Source organism: Suncus etruscus, chromosome 1, assembly GCF_024139225.1.
Source record: "Suncus etruscus isolate mSunEtr1 chromosome 1, mSunEtr1.pri.cur, whole genome shotgun sequence".
Taxonomy (NCBI): Eukaryota; Metazoa; Chordata; class Mammalia; order Eulipotyphla; family Soricidae; genus Suncus; species Suncus etruscus.
In genome coordinates this window covers 126,567,520-126,585,158 of record NC_064848.1, presented here as the reverse complement: position 1 = coordinate 126,585,158, position 17,639 = coordinate 126,567,520, and the positions used below count along the sequence as shown (strand labels likewise).

Below are 17,639 nucleotides of genomic sequence, written 5' to 3'. Positions count from 1 at the left end.
AGGACAGGAAAAGATGATTTGACTATGAATGCAAACTCAAATAACATTGCATATATTTAAGTTTCCTGAACACTGATTTTAATTCAGATTACTTGGAAGGTTTAATTTGGCTTTTTTAGGAGCTTTACATGTTTGAGTGGACTAAATGGAAGAGTCTAGGGAGTAAAGAAGCTAGATCATTCATTAAGCCATTTTCCTTACTCCCTAGAATAATAATTCCAAAAGAAGCTTTGGAATTACTTGCTTCAAAATAGCTTTAGGAATATTCTTGTTTGATTACACTTCATTGATTTTTAGGGGTTACTTGGATCTGCACTCAGGAATTATTCTGACTGTACTCAGGGGACCATATTGGATCCTGGGAATAGAACATGGGTTAACTGCATGCAAGGTGATACCCTACCTGCTGTACTATCGCTTCAGTCCTTTAATACAAACAATAGTAAACAACATCTAAGCAACATTGAAAAATAGGAGGTTTAGGTTGGTTGTTATACCAAGCCCAGGTAATTTTTCATGACTTCTCCTCTGTCCTAATTCAAGGAATTAAGTTTAGGATGACCACTACACAAAAAAGCATTTCAATGTTAACATACAACATTCTCAATATAAGGAACTACATTTCTATTTGTTGAATTGATTTGATTCTCCCTGATAGTAACATCTTCTGGAGCAGGCTGAGAAAAAATTTTGCTGAATGTTTTTTAACATGATCATCTTTTACTCAAAGTAGCTTAAAGTACAAAAATAAGGGGGAAATATCTCAGTTGGTGAGTCTGAAGTCTTTTCCTCAGGGAAAGGAAAAATTCCTGTAAAATCATCTCACTATCACTTAGTATAGAGTTGTGTGATGAACAATTCTATGAGTATAGATATGTCCTTTGGATTTAGTATCTGTGTGCAGAGTATATAGAATTTGTCTTTTTCCTAGCTCTACGTGGACAGTGAACATTTTCTATTCAAATTGTAGACTGTGTGAGATTGCTGCTGAATGCAGAAGCCCAAGTCAGTGCTGCTGATAAAAATGGCTTCACACCCTTGTGTGCAGCGGCTGAGCAGGGACATTTCAAGTAAGTGTGGTCACCAGGCCCTTGTTTTAAACTTCAGTATTTGCACACACATGTCAGTTCTGACTGAATGTGTCAAAGAGTACTTAAAATCCTTTGGCAAATAAAATCAGCAAAAACCTCTTGAATCCAATGTAAAGGAGAATATTGAATTTATTCTCAGGAATAATTCATAGCTTGCTGTGGGAGATGTAGAGAGGTAATGCTCTGTCCAAATCTTATGCAAGTAAATTTACTGCAGAACAAGATTGCTTATAACAACAACAAAAAAAAAAGATTGCCTATAACAAACATATCAGCCTATTTGTGGTAGAATAATGAACTGTTAAAGGTGTCACTGTTCACTCTTTTCTACTAACCCCATTCAAAAAGGAAAAATATTTCTACTTAGTGGCATTAAGTAAAACTGATTCTGTTATTTGTAAGAATCCTAACTTCTTAGTCACAATTAATTTGTACTAAATCCCATTACTAACCTTGTTTTCTCATTTAAAATATCAAAGCAGGACTTTTATATTCTGTTTGTAATTAGAGAACAAAACCAAAAGTCATTCAATTAAAATATATTATTATCATCTTATCAATGAATTATTTAGTGGCATGCTCAATTTCTTGTAGATAGGATTTTTTTAATTGAGTCATTTTAATAAATTTTAATGAATTGTCACTAGCTGCTCTCTGGGTTAACCTGGGTTAACAATTGCTCAAAGGTTTTTCAGTTTTTTGTTTTGTTTTGTTTTGTGGCCACATCTGACGGTGCTTGGGGCATTATTCCTGACTGCAATTCTCAGGGATCACTCCTGGAAGTTTGGGATGCTAGGGAGCAAACCTGGGTCAAGCCAATGCAAGACAAGATCCCTGGCCATGTACTATTTTCCAGGCTCCAGAGTAAAGATAATTTGAGTTACTTTTTTGCTTATGACATAGCCCTTCTTTCTAGATATATTACTATCTAGTTTTATAAGTTCTAGTAGGTTTAACTGGTTATTAAACTGGTTATTAAAAACCAAGGAATCTTGGTTTTGTCCCATTTCTTTCCTTCTTTATTCCCAGGATACAGAGTTTCTGTTTAACTGTGTTTTTTTTTTTTCTCAGTAAAACATTCCCCTTCAGAACGCAGGAAAACCTCTGATGTATTTTTCTCCCCAATGCATCTGTCTCCTTACTGCCTTTCATAGTGGAATCACATGGTGCCCTGCTGTCTGCACTATTTATAATTATTTTCAAGTGAAAAATCTCAGAGTGACTCAGCAGACTCTTTTCGAGGCACAAGCTATTTTGAATCGCAAATAATATATATGTCAAGCACAGCTAAGTCACTCATTCTTGTAAGTTAAACATCTTCCAAGGACAACTTTTACAAGTTGGATACAGAAAAGTATCAACATTTAAACAAAGCCACTCTTTTAAATTTTCACAGGAGTAATTGCATTGATAACTAAACTCTGTTTTATCTTGCTAAAAACAACAACAATAAAAGCTAAAATACATTAATTGTATGTGCAGTTTTTACTTTTGTAAAATGGTATTTGTAAAGATACAGGGTTGCTCTAGGATTATATTCTATATTATGGTACTGCAGTAGTAAAATCCAATTTTTATATACTTAATCACAATATTGTATTTAGGTGTGTAGAATTATTAATTGCATATGATGCTAACATTAATCATGCTGCTGATGGAGGACAGACACCTCTATACCTGGCCTGTAAAAATGGAAACAAAGAATGTATTAAACTCCTGCTGGAAGCTGGATCTGACCGAAGTATAAAAACCACAGTGAGTACCAACCAGCGTTTGGGCATTTTGTTCTAAAATAAACAGTATTTATAATACAGCTACCAACTTGATGGCTTAAAAAGAAAAATGCATTGAAATGGTACTACTGTACTTTTAGGATATTAAGTATAGAGTGTTAGACCATTTCTGTTTCATTCTTCATAAATTAAAAGTCTTCCCTTTATCTTTGATACACAGATAGTAAACCATGAAAACAAATACCGACTCTAAGAATTAGAGGACATAATAGAGGGACAGGATTTTATTTATTCAAGAAGTATTACACGAGAATCACTGATTTGGGGAAAGGAAAAATATCAGCAAATAGGTGCTGTCCTATTAAATTTATCCTACATATGGGGATGAGGCTAAAACAAGTGAATAGATAGTAGTTGGATATTTTGAAGGAGATGTAAATACCATAGCAAAGACTTCCTTTAGAGGAGCTGATAAAAGTCCTTAAAGGAAATGTGACAAGGGAACCATGACCTGAGGATGTGAGGATATGAGCTAAAAATATGTTAGGGTGTAGCAAATCAGGTCTGAAGGAAACAGGGATGAGAGCCTTGAGGAGGTGAAGGTAGCAATGTGCCCAGCGCTGAAAAGTGGTGACCCTCCTGCCCCACAGGAAAGCCAAAATGACTAGAATTGGAAACTACTTACAAAGGATCTTAAGGTCTGTGGGTGAGAACTCTGAGGAAGGAGGAAGCCATTGTGGGGTTGAACAGAGAAAAGACAGGAACAGACTCATTTTTATATGAATTGCTCTGGCTGTAGGTAAGGCAGAACAGATGCAAGGAATCTTATCAGGAGTCTGTTATTTTAATCCTTTGAGGAAGAAATGATCATTTAGAGCAAGGGAGAGAAATGGTGAGACATGGTTACAATCCTAAATAAACTTTAAAGGTGCCTTTTTTTTTTCTTTTTTTTGGTTTTTGGATGACACCCAGTGACGCTTAGGGGTTATTCCTGGCTATGTGCTCAGAAATTGCTCCTGGTTTGGGGGACCATATGGGACGACGGGAGCTTGAACCATAGTCATCCTAGGCTAGTGCAGGCAAGGCAAACTCCTTACTGATTACATCACCACTGTGGCCCCAGTGCTTTATTATTTTTCACATTTTTTTTGCCTTTTAATAATAATATCTTTATTTAAGCACCATGATTATAAACATGTTTGAGTTGGATTTCAGTCAGAAAACATACACCACCTTTCACCAGTGCAACTTCCTTCCACCAGTGCCCATCATCTCCCCCCTCCTCCTCCTGTTTCTATTTGAGACAAACATTCTATTTCTCTCACTTACTACCACTGCCAAGATAGTTATTAGCTTGGTTATTTCTCTTACTGCACTCACTACTCTTGGTGGTAAGTTTCATATCATTGGTTGGTCCTTCCAGCCCTCATCTAGTCATTATTACCATACTGTCTTTTATTTTTCTTAAATATCACATATGAGTAAGATTATTCTGTATCTATCTCTCTGACTTATTTCACTCAGAATAATAGTTTCCATGTCCTTCCATGCATTGGCAAATTTCATGACTTCATTTTTTCTTGAAAGCTATATAGTATTTCATTTTGTATGTATGCAACAGTTTCTTTAGCTGCTCATCTTCTGTTGAGCACCTGGATTCTTTCCAGATTCTGGCTATTGTAAATAGTGCTGCAATGAACATAGGGGTGCAGAAGGCAGGTTTGTATTGTGTTATTGTGTTCCTAGGGTATATCCTTAGAAGTGGTATTGCTAGATCATATAGGAACTCAATTTCAAGTTTTTTAAGGAATCTCCATATTGTTTTTCAGAAAGGTTGGATTAGAGAGCATTGCCACCAGCATGAATGAGAGTTTCCCCCTGCTCCATATCCCTGCCAGCACTGATTGTTCTTGTTCTTTGAGATGTGTGCCAATCTCTGTGGCATGAGATGGTACTTCATTATTGTTTTGATTTACATCTCCCTGATTGTTAGTGATGTTAAACATGTTTTATTTGCCTTTTGGCCTTTGTATTTCTTCTTTGAGGAATTATCTGTTCATTTCTTCTCCTTACTTTTTATGGGGTTAGATGTTTTTTCCTCACTAAGTTCTGTCAATACCTTATTATCTTAGATATTAGCCCCTTATCTGATGGGTATTGGGTTGCTATATATATTTTAAAATACTTCATGAAATATAAGTAGTGGCAGTAGTAGTAATTATTTTGTAGTAACTGAGAGATCAACCTGAAATCAATTTTTGAGGGACCTGACCTCCAAATGTTATATGAATTAGGCAAGTTGTATTTCTTTTCTATGTTTTGGTTGACCCTTCCACAAAATGAGATTAATAATGGTAGCCAGAGAAATTGACAGGAATAAGGTGTTTGCCTTGTAAAAAGGCCAATCTACATTCAATTCACAGCACCACATATGCCCACCTGCACACCTCCAGGAGTTGTAATTCCAGATCACAGCATGTATAACCCCAAACAAGAAATAATTGTGGCTGTTGTGAAAGACAATGAAATGATATGAATTTTTAGCAATCCTGTGGTCTTGGTCACCACCATCATCATCAATGGTGAACTGAGTTGTTATATGTGTTACCTTAAGGGAGATTTGTGCTAAGATTGTTGTCCCTGGTCAACAGTTACAGGAGAGTCATTCATGTTCATTATTCCATCTAGGACTGATTTTTTCCTTGTATTTACTATAAAGCACCCCCAGAGTTTAAGCCCACTGACTGTTTTCCTTAGAATCTAAAGCACTGTTTGTAAAAAATCTACTATGCAACCTGCTTGCCTAAGTATCTTGATTCTACTCTACATAGTTCTGATATGCCTGTGAAAATGTACAAGTAAAACCAGAGATCAAGAACCAAAGGCTGCAACTGTAGTTCATGGAAGAGCCCTTGGTGAATAAATACTTCTTACTAAGGACTCACAAGAAAACCTTTGAAATAATGCTTTACAAGTTGGGTTCCATTTACATACAATGATAGACTTTAGATCAACCCTGAGTCCACTGATATGGACAAGGCCCCACCTCAGGCTGGAGAAATTAATGAGCTGCCAGCATGATCCATTCTTCATTGAACTCTGATATGATTTGGTTTGTGTTTTTGCAGTTTTCCAGAATGTTAGAGATTTGGTAATAACTACCCTCCAATATATTCTTTATGCAAAGTAAAGGCATATTAGCTATCAAAGATTATCTGTGCCTGAAATTTCTTGTTACTAAAGAATTTACTAAATACTGTTATTTAAGAGGAAACAATGCCCTAAGCTGCCTTTAAACAATGCCCTTAAAATGCCCTAAGACTAAAGGGCACTAAAAAAATTGTTTTATAGGTCTTGGGTTTTTCTACAAGAGAACTAACAGTTACTATCATTATAGAGGATCTATCTGCTATGAGAAATAGAAGATTAGCATAAACATTTTCCATTGAATTTTGTTGCTATAGAGTTTTACTTAAAAAAAAAAGTCTAAGAATCACATCCAGGGCTGTTTGCATGGGGATGGGGGTGAATGGAAGGTTTCTGTGGCCCACTCACCATAATTCTCTGCTTGATTGTAAGGGCTTTAATGTTTCAGTATTCAGATCTAAGCAGTACTTGAAACCACTAAGGCTATAATCAGAAATGCTTGGTGTACTATTCAGCACAGGGTTTGAACTTAGGGATTTACACATATATGTCATATGCTTTACTTTTTAAGCTTTTTCCTCTGGTCCCTGATAGAAATTTTTTTGAATATTCTATTTAGTTTTTGAAAATTAAAAAATAATCATTCAGGGCCGGAGAGATAGCACAGCGGCGTTTGCCTTGCAAGCAGCCGATCCAGGACCAAAGGTGGTTGGTTAAAATCCCGGTGTCGGGAGACCCCAGACGCCGGCCCGAGAGGCCTGCGCGGGTCCCTGTCCTTTACACGGGCGCCTAGCCCGCCACATCCCGCGGAGACCCCAGACGCCGGCCCGAGAGGCCTGCGCGGGTCCCTGCTCCTTTACAAGGGCGCCTAGCCCGCCACATCCCGCGGAGACTCCAGACGCCGGCCCGGGAGGCCTGCGCGGGTCCTTGCCCTTTCACACGGGCGCCTAGCCCGCCACATCCCGTGGAGACCCCAGACGCCGGCCCGAGAGGCCTGCGCGGGTCCTTGCCCTTTCACACGGGCGCCTAGCCCGCCACATCCCCCGAAGACCCCAGACGCTGGCCCGGGAGGCCTGCGCGGGTCCCTGCTCCTTTACAAGGGCGCCTAGCCCGCCACATCCCGCGGAGACTCCAGACGCCGGCCCGGGAGGCCTGCGCGGGTCCCTGCTCCTTTACACGGGCGCCTAGCCCGCCACATCCCCCGGAGACCTCAGACGCCGGCCCGGGAGGCCTGGGTGAGTCCCTCCTGCCTCACGCGGGAGCCTAGCCCAGCACATCCCCCGGAGACCCCAGACGCCGGCCCGAAAGGCCTGCGCGGGTCCCTGTCCTTTACACGGGCGCCTAGCCCGCCACATCCCGCAAAGACCCCATACGCCGGCCTGAGAGGCCTGCGCGGGTCCTTGCCCTTTCACACGGGCGCCTAGCCCGCCACATCCCCCGGAGACCCCAGACGCCGGCCCGGGAGGCCTGCGCGGGTCCCTGCTCCTTTACAAGGGCGCCTAGCCCGCCACATCCCGCAGAGACTCCAGACGCCGGCCCGGGAGGCCTGCGCGGGTCCTTGCCCTTTCACACGGGCGCCTAGCCCGCCACATCCCCCGGAGACCCCAGACGCCGGCCCGGGAGGCCTGTGCGGGTCCCTGCTCCTTCACGCGGGCGCCTAGCCCACCACATCCCCCGGAGACCCCAGACGCCAGCCTGGGAGGCCTGGGTGAGTCCCTGCTGCCTCACGCGGGAGCCTAGCCCAGCACATCCCAGGGACCACGAGCGCCTGCGAGAGTGATTTGGGCAAGTCCCTTCCCCCAGGTGGGCACCTGGAACGGCAACTTGAGCAACCCAAATAGACGGGGGGAGATAGGGCCAGCCTTCTGGACTCGCAGGTGACCTAGAGCAGTCCACCCCCCTGGACCCTGGAGTGGACCAGGGACTCCCCAAGGGCGAGGGCAGAGCCTGAAGGGTCGGACTGAGGGAACTCCTTCAAGGGAAAGTTGGAGGGGGCAGAGCTCCATTGACTCCCAGAGAAAGGAGGGGGGATTGGGAGCTAGGCTCAATAGCGCCAGCAACCAGTGTGGCCAGGAGTGGAACTGCACCGCCGACAGAAATAAGGAGTAGAAAAGCAATAATACCCACTGCAGGAGGGCCGAACTCTAGGTAGCAAAGGGGAGGAGAAAGAGCCAGGTTCAACAAGCCCACCCAACAGCATCCTCTAGAATCACCTTCAGGAAGGGGACCAAAGCAGGCCGAAATTAGAAGCCACAGCACTCCAAAACACACCATTAAATACAAAGAATTATGCGTAAATCAAGGAAATCCCTAATATCTGGAGACAACATGACAAACCCTATTAAATTTCCAAGTCCACCAAAACGCACAGATCCATGGGAAGAAGACCTAAAAGCGGTCATGAGGAAGGAAATGCAAGAATTACTAAAACAGATGAAAGAAACCCTAGCAACCGAGTATAAGAAAGCCATGGATGAAAGAATCAGCCAAATTAAAGAAGAAATGTCAAAGAACATGAGAGATTCCATACAAAAAGAAGTGAAGGATTTAAAAGACAAAGTAACAAGCCTTACAAGCAGAAACACAGAGTTGGAGAAGCACATCGAAGAACTCGAAGGAAAACTGCAATCAAAAAATGATCAAGAAACCAACAAAGAAATAAAAGGCAAAGCACTGGAAGGAAAAGTCCAATATCTAATGAATAAAGACAAAAGAAACAATCTAAGAATTGTAGGTATACCAGAAGGGGAGGAAATAGGGAAGGGGGAAGAACAGGTAGTCAGGGAGATAATAACAGAGAACTTTCCCACCCTCTGGAAAGACAATTCAGGACAAATCCAGGAAGTCAAGAGAGTCCCTAATAAAATAGACCCTAATAAACCCACACCAAGACACATAATAATCCAAATGGCAAAAAACAAAGAGAAAGAGGAACTCCTGAAAGCAATAAGGGAGAAAAAAAACCTCAAGTACAAAGGAAAAGACATAAGAATCAAACCAGATCTCCCATTTGAAATAATTCAAGCAAGAAGACAGTGGAATGACATATTTAAACGACTGAATGAAAGAAATTTCCAACCCAGGGTCCAATACCCAGCAAAACTATCATTCATATGGGAGGGCAGACTAAAAACATTCTCAAATATGAACGAACTTGAACTATTTGTGCAAACTAAGCCGATACTAAGTGATTTACTCAGAGACGAATTACACAATCCAAACCCCCGATTGTAACAACAACCACCCCACACAATACAACTGCACAACAGTCCTCTCTATCAATAATTTCCCTAAATGTAAACGGACTAAACTCTCCAATCAAAAGACACATAGTAGAGAACTGGGTTAGGAAAAATAAACCGGACTTCTGCTGTCTACAAGAAACACACCTACAGTTACAGGATAAGCACAGGCTTAGAATAAAAGGATGGAAAGTAATCACCCAGGCCAATGGAAAACAAAAAAGAGCAGGGACAGCAATTCTTATATCAGATCAAATTGTATTCAACCTCAAGAAAGTGATCAGAGACAAAGAGGGTCACTACTTACTGATCAGGGGAACATTAGATCAAGAAACACTAACCCTGGTCAATATATACGCACCTAATCTAGAGTCAGCAAAATATGTGAGGCAACTACTGGCAAACCTGGAGAAACACATGAAGGGAAATGTGATAATAGTAGGGGACCTGAATACTCCACTATCACCACTGGACAGATCCACCAAACAGAAAAATAGCAAAGAAATAAGAGCTCTAAATGAAAAATTAGAAGATTTAGGGCTGATAGACTTATATAGAGCCCTCCATCCCCAGAAAGCAGAATACACATTCTTCTCAAGCCCACATGGAACCTTCTCCAGAATAGACCATGTCTTGGGATACAAAGCCAACCTATATAAGACCACAAAGGTAAGGATCATTAGAAGTACCCTTTCAGATCACTATGCAACAGAGGTTAAAATTGATATCAAGAAGAAGCAATGGAGAAAAACTAATACCTGGAGATTAAATAACATGCTGCTCAACAACACCTGGATCAAAGAACAACTCAAGGAAGAAATAAAAAGATTCCTTGAGACAAATGACAATGAAGAGACAACATGTCAAAATTTATGGGACACAGCAAAAGCAGTAATTAGGGGGAAACTCATAGCAATACAGGCCTATGTCAAGAAACAGGAAAATAACAAAACCAACAGTTTAAAAGACCACCTCAAAGAATTGGAGCAACAGCAACAGAGAAATCCAACCACAACCAGAAGGCAAGAAATAATAAAAACCAGAGCAGAAATAAACAACATCGAAACTAAGAAAACAATACAAAAAATTAATGAGACCAGGAGTTGGTTTTTCGAAAAAATAAACAAGATAGACAAACCATTGGCAAAACTCACCAAAAAAAAGAGGGAAAACACCCAAATCAGTAGGATCACAAATGAAAGGGGTGAGATTACAACAGAACCCCATGTAATACAACATATCATGAGATCATATTATGAACAACTATACTCAACTAGGCTAGAGAACCCAGTAGAAATCGACAGATTCTTGGACAAACACCCTCTTCCAAAGCTGGAAAAGGAAGATCTAGAAAGTCTAAACAGTCCAATCACCTCAGAGGAAATTGAAGATGTAATTAAAAAACTCCCTAAGAACAAAAGCCCAGGCCCAGATGGATTTACAGGTGAATTCTATCAAACATTTCAAGAAGACTTACTACCACTTTTCCATAGGCTTTTCCAAACCATAGAAAAAACAGGAATCCTCCCCAACTCCTTTTATGAGGCTAATATCACACTCATTCCCAAAGAAGGCAAAGACACCACTAAGAAAGAAAACTACAGACCAATCTCACTAATGAACATAGATGCAAAAATTCTCAACAAAATCTTAGCAAACCGAATCCAACACTTCATCAAAAAGATCATTCATCACGACCAAGTGGGATTCATACCAGGAATGCAAGGTTGGTTCAACATACGCAAATCAATCAATATGATACATCACATCAACAACATGAAAGACCAAAACCACATGATCATATCAATTGACGCAGAGAAGGCGTTTGACAAAATCCAACATCCTTTCATGCTAAAGACACTCAGCAAAATAGGATTAGAAGGAACCTTCCTCAAGATAGTTACAGCTATATATGAAAAACCTATAGCCAACATTATACTTAACGGCGAGAAACTAGAAGCATTCCCACTAAGGTCAGGAACTAGACAAGGCTGTCCACTCTCTCCACTCTTATTCAATATAACTTTAGAAGTCCTAGCAATAGCAATCCGACAAGAGAAGGGAATCAAAGGAATTCAAGTAGGGAAAGAGGAACACAAGCTATCTCTATTTGCCGACGATATGATGATCTACATCAAAAACCCTAAAGAGTCCACAGTAAAACTCCTAGAAACAATCAACCAATACAGCAAAGTGGCTGGATACAAAGTAAATACACAAAAGACAGTAGCGTTTCTATATACAAACAATGAAGTTGAGGAGAGAGAGATTAAAAATACAATTCCATTCAAGATAGTATCAAAAAATATCAAGTATCTAGGAATCAACCTTACAAGAGAAGTGAAAGACCTATACCAGGAAAACTTCAAAACACTTCAGAAAGAAATTGAAGACGATCTAAAGAAATGGAAGAACATCCCATGCTCATGGATAGGTAGAATTAACATAGTCAAAATGACTATCTTACCCAAACTTTTATATAGATTTAATGCAATCCCTATCCAAATCCAGACACAATTCTTTAAAGAAATAGAACAATCAATCACAAAATTCATCTGGAACCACAAAAGACCCAGGATAGCCAAACACATATTGAAAAACAAGAAGCTGGGAGGCATCTCCTTACCTAACTTGAAACTATACTATAAAGCCATAGTAATTAAAACAGCATGGTACTGGAACAGAGACAGGACCTCAGACCAGTGGGTCAGAACAGAATTCCCTGACATAAACCCCCAGATATACAGCCAACTAATATTTGATAAAAGAGGCAAGAATCTGAAATGGAACAAAGAAAGCCTATTCAACAAATGGTGTTGGTACAACTGGAAAACCACATGTAAGAAAGTGAAAATCGACCCATATCTCACCCCTTATACAAAAGTCAACTCAAAATGGATCAAAGACCTTGAAATCAGACCCGAATCTATAAAGTTTATCGAGAATAAAATAGGCAGAACACTCGAAGACCTATATATCAAAAAGGTCTTTGAGAATGGAGCACCAATGGCAAGAACTTTAGCATGTAATATAAACAAATGGGACTACATCAAACTAAAAAGCTTCTGCATGGCAAAACAAACCCTACTTAACGCAAGAAGACAGCTAACAGAATGGGAAAAAATCTTTTCACTCGACATATCAGATAAAGGCCTGATATCTAGAACATACAAAGCACTCAGAAAGCTGAGACCCTCAAAACCAAATAAAGCCATAAAAAAATGGGGAGATGAAATGAATAGACACTTCTCTGAGGAAGACAGAAGGATGGCCAACAAACACATGAAAACATGCTCACCTTCACTCATCATCAGGGAGATCCAAATCAAGACAACAATGAGATACCACCTTACACCAGTGAGGATGGCTCACATCAAAAATAATGGAAACAACCTTTGTTGGCGGGGATGCGGTATGAAAGGAACTCTCATTCACTGCTGGTGGGAATGCCCCCTAGTCCAACATCTATGGAGAAAAAATCTGGAGAGTGCTCAAAGAACTCAGAATTGAGCTGCCATTTGACCCAGCAATTGCTCTCCTAGGCATATACCCCCAAGATGGAAGGGCATTCATTCCAAAATACGTATGCACCCCACTATTTATTGCAGCACTCAGTATAATAGCCAAATCGTGGAACCAACCTCGATGTCCAACAACAGATGAATGGATCATTAAGATGTGGTACATATACACAATGGAATATTACATGGCAGTCAGAAACGATACAATCACAGACTTTGCAGCAACATGGATGGACTTAGATCATGTTATGTTAAACGAAGTAAGTCAGAAGACAAAAGATAAACACAGAATGGTGGCACTATTCTGAAACACCTAGAACATATAGTTTAAACACAACTAATACCTAACAATCAAATAACAGGGTTTAACAGGGTAGAAACTTCGAACGCTGTAATACTCAACATATACGTGGGAGCAGTGTCCAAAATTCATGAAAAAGGAGCAACACAAACACTTGACAACACATTATACCACAAAGAAAGCAGCAACAACAGAAACAACAGCATTAAGAGAACAGGTAAGTAATCAGACTTCCAAAACAAAGGCCCACAATAATCCCTTAGAGTTCGTATACAGGAACACAAGTATAGAACACCAAGGGAAATCACGACTGCAATGGCAGCATACCATAGCACTATGTTTTAATGCCTTTATCTTACTATATTTTAAATAACCTCTCAGCTTTTCTGTCCACAGGCGCCCTTGGATACAAAGGGCGGACAAACTAAGATGGCAACTCGGGATACCACACGAGATACCATACATAGCATGCACTACGAGAGGGCCACGAGAAAACTCTCTAACATATACTTTATCTCTAGGTTATTCCTTCTTTTAGGAATTGAAGCAAGTGACCAGTCAGACCACCGAAGCAGTGCCTGTGATGTACAGACTTAAACTACAGGCTCTATTCTTCGAACACATTCAACCTAACCAGCATTCCCTTGCTATTCTCCCCTCTCTTCTCACTACTTTTTTTTTTTTTAATTCTATTCCTCTCTTTACTTTTTCCCCTTTCTCTTCTCCTTTTCTTTCTAAGGTATTTTCTCTTTCCTCTCACTGCATACCCCTCCCATATACCTTCCCCTGTCTCCCCTCTGGAAATCCAACTATCCCTTCACCCCTCAATTCCATCCAGATCTCCCACCATATTAAAACTCTTCACCCTCAATCCTTAATCTATTAGGCATCAAGGCCGACCTCCTACCCAACGAAACAGTACCCAGCACCCAGGCGAGGGGACACCCAGTCAAACCCACACCTCGTCTCCTGCAAGAAAAGACAGCCAACTCCCTGCGGACTCATGCTGTGCGGCCTTCCCTACCAACTCCCCCTAACGTGGACTGTTTCTTGAAACCGGATCTAGGTCCAAAAGTATCCCCAACGCAAGAACTCTTCCAAGACCTCCCTGCCACAAATTTTTACCAATCTGAAGAAGGTCAGGGGGTGGGATAGGAAGATGCCTGGGAACCCACACACCACAGGAAACACCCAAAAGACAATGGGAAAAACTGTACCTCCAACATAGGCATAAGACTGGTAATACACCACCTCTTTACCTACTCTCCCCCAAATGTAAGGTAGTCTTTTGCACCACTTTGGTCCCTTAAAAAACCTCACTAACTCACCTTAAATTTTTTTTTAATTTTTTTATTTTTTTTAATTAATTAATTTATTTTTTAAATGTTTGTCCTACATATACATTTGTGAGCGCATACATTTTTATTTCCTTTTTTTTTTTTTCTTTTCCTCGCTTTTGGGTATGTGACCTGTTTCTGTTATCCCCTCTGTCCACCCACAAATACACAGACATTATAATGTAGCACCACTTCCCCCTGCAAAGGCACACCAAATAAAGGGGAAATCTTACATATAAAAAAAAAAGAGCTCTTGTCTACTAGAGATGGGAACTCATAGTTGTTTACAAAACAGGGATATCTCCTACCTTGAAAATATGTCATGTGGAATCAACTTAGACCTCAGGTGATCAGATACCATTCATCCAGCCTTGAACCCTGGATCCCAGACATAGAAACGGCACAGTTCCTCACAACAGTGGCAAGAAACAAATCCCAGCCGGGACTGCCTTAATACTGCGGGGTCAACAACAAGGGCCAACTCTAACATGATTTCCTGACAATGAGGAAAATCTGAACATCCTGACCTCAGAGCAGATTAACCTACCTTACCAGCTAACGACAAGACACAACCAGAAGTCTCGGCACCCTTTGGTAGGTCCAAAAGCCAAGATCGTGATTTATAGTTGACTGGCTGCTAGAACTACGACCAGACGGTATACATCTTGGGACCAAAAAAAAAAAAAAGCCCTAGTTTAGGGTTTGAACTATGACCTGCACAATAACCAGGATCCCCAGTCCCAAAGGTCCGGCAGAGAAAATTGTAACGGAACAGGGCTTTTGGAAGCACAAAGAAAGATGCTATCCTAGGTGCCACCCTAGGATCAGGGCAAAGACCAAGATCACCAACCACAGAAGATGGTTTAAAATGATACGGAGGTAACAGAACCTCTAGAACCACAAAGACTGACTTCATCATAAGTCCCACCTCAGGAGCTGTGCAGATACTGAGACCTCTAAACACAGAACAGAAGTCTTCCACACACCAAAAAAAAAAAAAAAAAAAAAACCACCACCGGGAGAGTAAAGGCTCCTGAGCAAAGTCTAGTGTTGATCCCATGACAGTATGCTCCAAGGACGGAGAAACCCCATATCTCTTAGGCCAAGTGAATTCCTTTTCGAATGACCCCAATATTTACTGTGCCAGGGCAGGAGGGAAAAAATAAAAATACAAAAAGCACAAAACCTTGGTTATTATCTATATATTTTTTACCTCCATTTATTATTGTTGTTATTATTTTTATTCACCTATCTATTTTGGTCGATTTCTCTGTTTGGGAGTGATTATTGAAACTGTCCCCAACCATACTTATATTTTCTCTTCCTTTCTTTTCTTTCGTTATGTGCTATGCCATGTTTCTCATTTCAAGACCATGGTGTGTTTTTTTTGTTTGTTTGTTTTTGCTTGTTTTGCTTTTTGTTGTTTGTTTGTTTGCCTGTTTTTTTTTTTTTTTTGTGGTGCTTATCGATACAGCTCAAGCCCTCACTAGATATTTGACACTTCTTTTGGTACTGGTGGAGTGTTTCACCTTCTTTTTCTCCATCTCTCAAATCGATGTTGAGAGCCTCTAGAAGGATTCCGCCCAGTTTCGGGGTATTAGATCCTTACCCCAGTTTATTACTTTTCTCTTTTTCAAACAAAACCACGCAACTTGAACTAGCTAGTCCTGCCTCCAGTTAGAGGGGGAACTAAGGGAGGCATCAAGACCAAACAGGTGCAAGACTACTAAGTTGTGGGTTAGATAAAGAGGGGACCACATATTCAAGCCGACCTGGGATGAGGGAAGAGGAAATGGGAGGTAGGACAGAAATGGAGGTGTAGGGAGGACAATTTGGTGATGGGAACCCCCCCTGATTTTATGTAAATATGTACCTAAAATATTATTGTCAACACTATGTAAACCATTATGATCAAAATAAAAATTAAAAAAAAAAATCCCGGTGTCCCATATGGTCCCCCGTGCCTGCCAGGAGCTATTTCTGAGCAGACAGCGAGGAGTAACCCCTGAGCACCGCTGGGTGTGACCCAAAAACCAAAAAAAAAAAAAAATCATTCAACTTTTGCATTTCTTCATGGTATTTTATTTTAGAAATGTATGTTGTTAGAATTATTATAAAGTTCAACTTTACATTTGAGAAATACATATCACCAAACTGAGTGAAAAACAAATAGCTCACAACATAAAAAGTATCACAGGCATTAAACTGGTAATACAGAAATCCACACTCAAGATAGTTGTTGATGCATTCAATACAGTTGTTTTAGGACAGTGACTTCAAGATTCAAAAAAAAAAGCCTTACATATGCTATAGTATGCTCTACCACTTGAGTTATCTTTTTTGTTTGTTTTTTTGTTTTCCTAGTAATTTATTTTTTGTTTGTTTTGTTTTGGGGCCACACCCAGTGGCAGTGGCACTCATGGGTTACTCCTGACTCTGTACTCAGAAATCAATACCCAGGGCCAGAGTGATAGCACAGCTATAGGGTGTTTGCCTTGTACATGGTTGACCCAAGACAGACCCGGGTTCGATTCCTGACATCCCATATTGTCCCCTAAGCCTGCCATGAGCAATTTCTGAGCAAGAAGCCAAGAGTATCTCCTGAGCACTTGAGCACTGTCCAGAGTGGTCCAGAGAAAGAAAGAAAGAAAGAAAGAAAGAAAGAAAGAAAGAAAGAAAGAAAGAAAGAAAGAAAGAAAGAAAGAAAGAAAGAAAGAAAGAAAGAAAGAAAGAAAGAAAGAAAGAAAGAAAGAAAGAAAGAAAGAAAGAAAGAGAAAGAGGAAGGGAGGGAGGAAGGAAAGAAAGAAAGAAGAAAGAAGAAAGAAAGAAAGAAAGAAAGAAAGAAAGAAAGAAAGAAAGAAAGAAAGAAAGAAAGAAAGAAAGAAAGAAAGAAAGAAAGAAAGAAAGGAGGGAGGGAGGGAGGGAGGGAGGGAGGGAGGGAGGGAGGGAGGGAGGGAGGGAGGAAAGAAAGAAAGAAAGAAAGAAAGAAAGAAAGAAAGAAAGAAAGAAAGAAAGAAAGAAAGAAAGAAAGAAAGAAAGAAAGAAAGAAAGAAAGAAAGAAAGAAAGAAAGAGGGAGGGAGGGAGGGAGGGAGGGAGGGAGGGAGGGAGGGAGGGAGGGAGGGAGGGAGGGAGGAAAATTACTCCTGCAGGCACTTGGGGGACCATATGGGATGCCAGGGACTGAACCCAGGTAAGCCACATGAAAGGTAATACCCTATCCACTGTGCTATTGCTCTGGCCCACTAGTAACATTTAATAAGAAATAA

The 17,639-nt window shown here is 40.6% G+C and overlaps 1 protein-coding gene across 4 annotated transcripts in view; it reads left to right on the top strand.

The window, feature by feature from the left end:
• CTTNBP2 (cortactin binding protein 2) overlaps positions 1-17,639 on the top strand; it is a 197,019-nt gene that overhangs the window by 120,504 nt on the left and 58,876 nt on the right. For all 4 annotated transcript variants that reach the window (XM_049771025.1, XM_049771028.1, XM_049771027.1 and 1 more), the window contains 2 exons: positions 971-1,070; positions 2,696-2,846. In XM_049771025.1, coding sequence (XP_049626982.1) covers positions 971-1,070; positions 2,696-2,846 — 251 coding nt within the window. The remainder of the gene's footprint in view (positions 1-970; positions 1,071-2,695; positions 2,847-17,639) is intronic.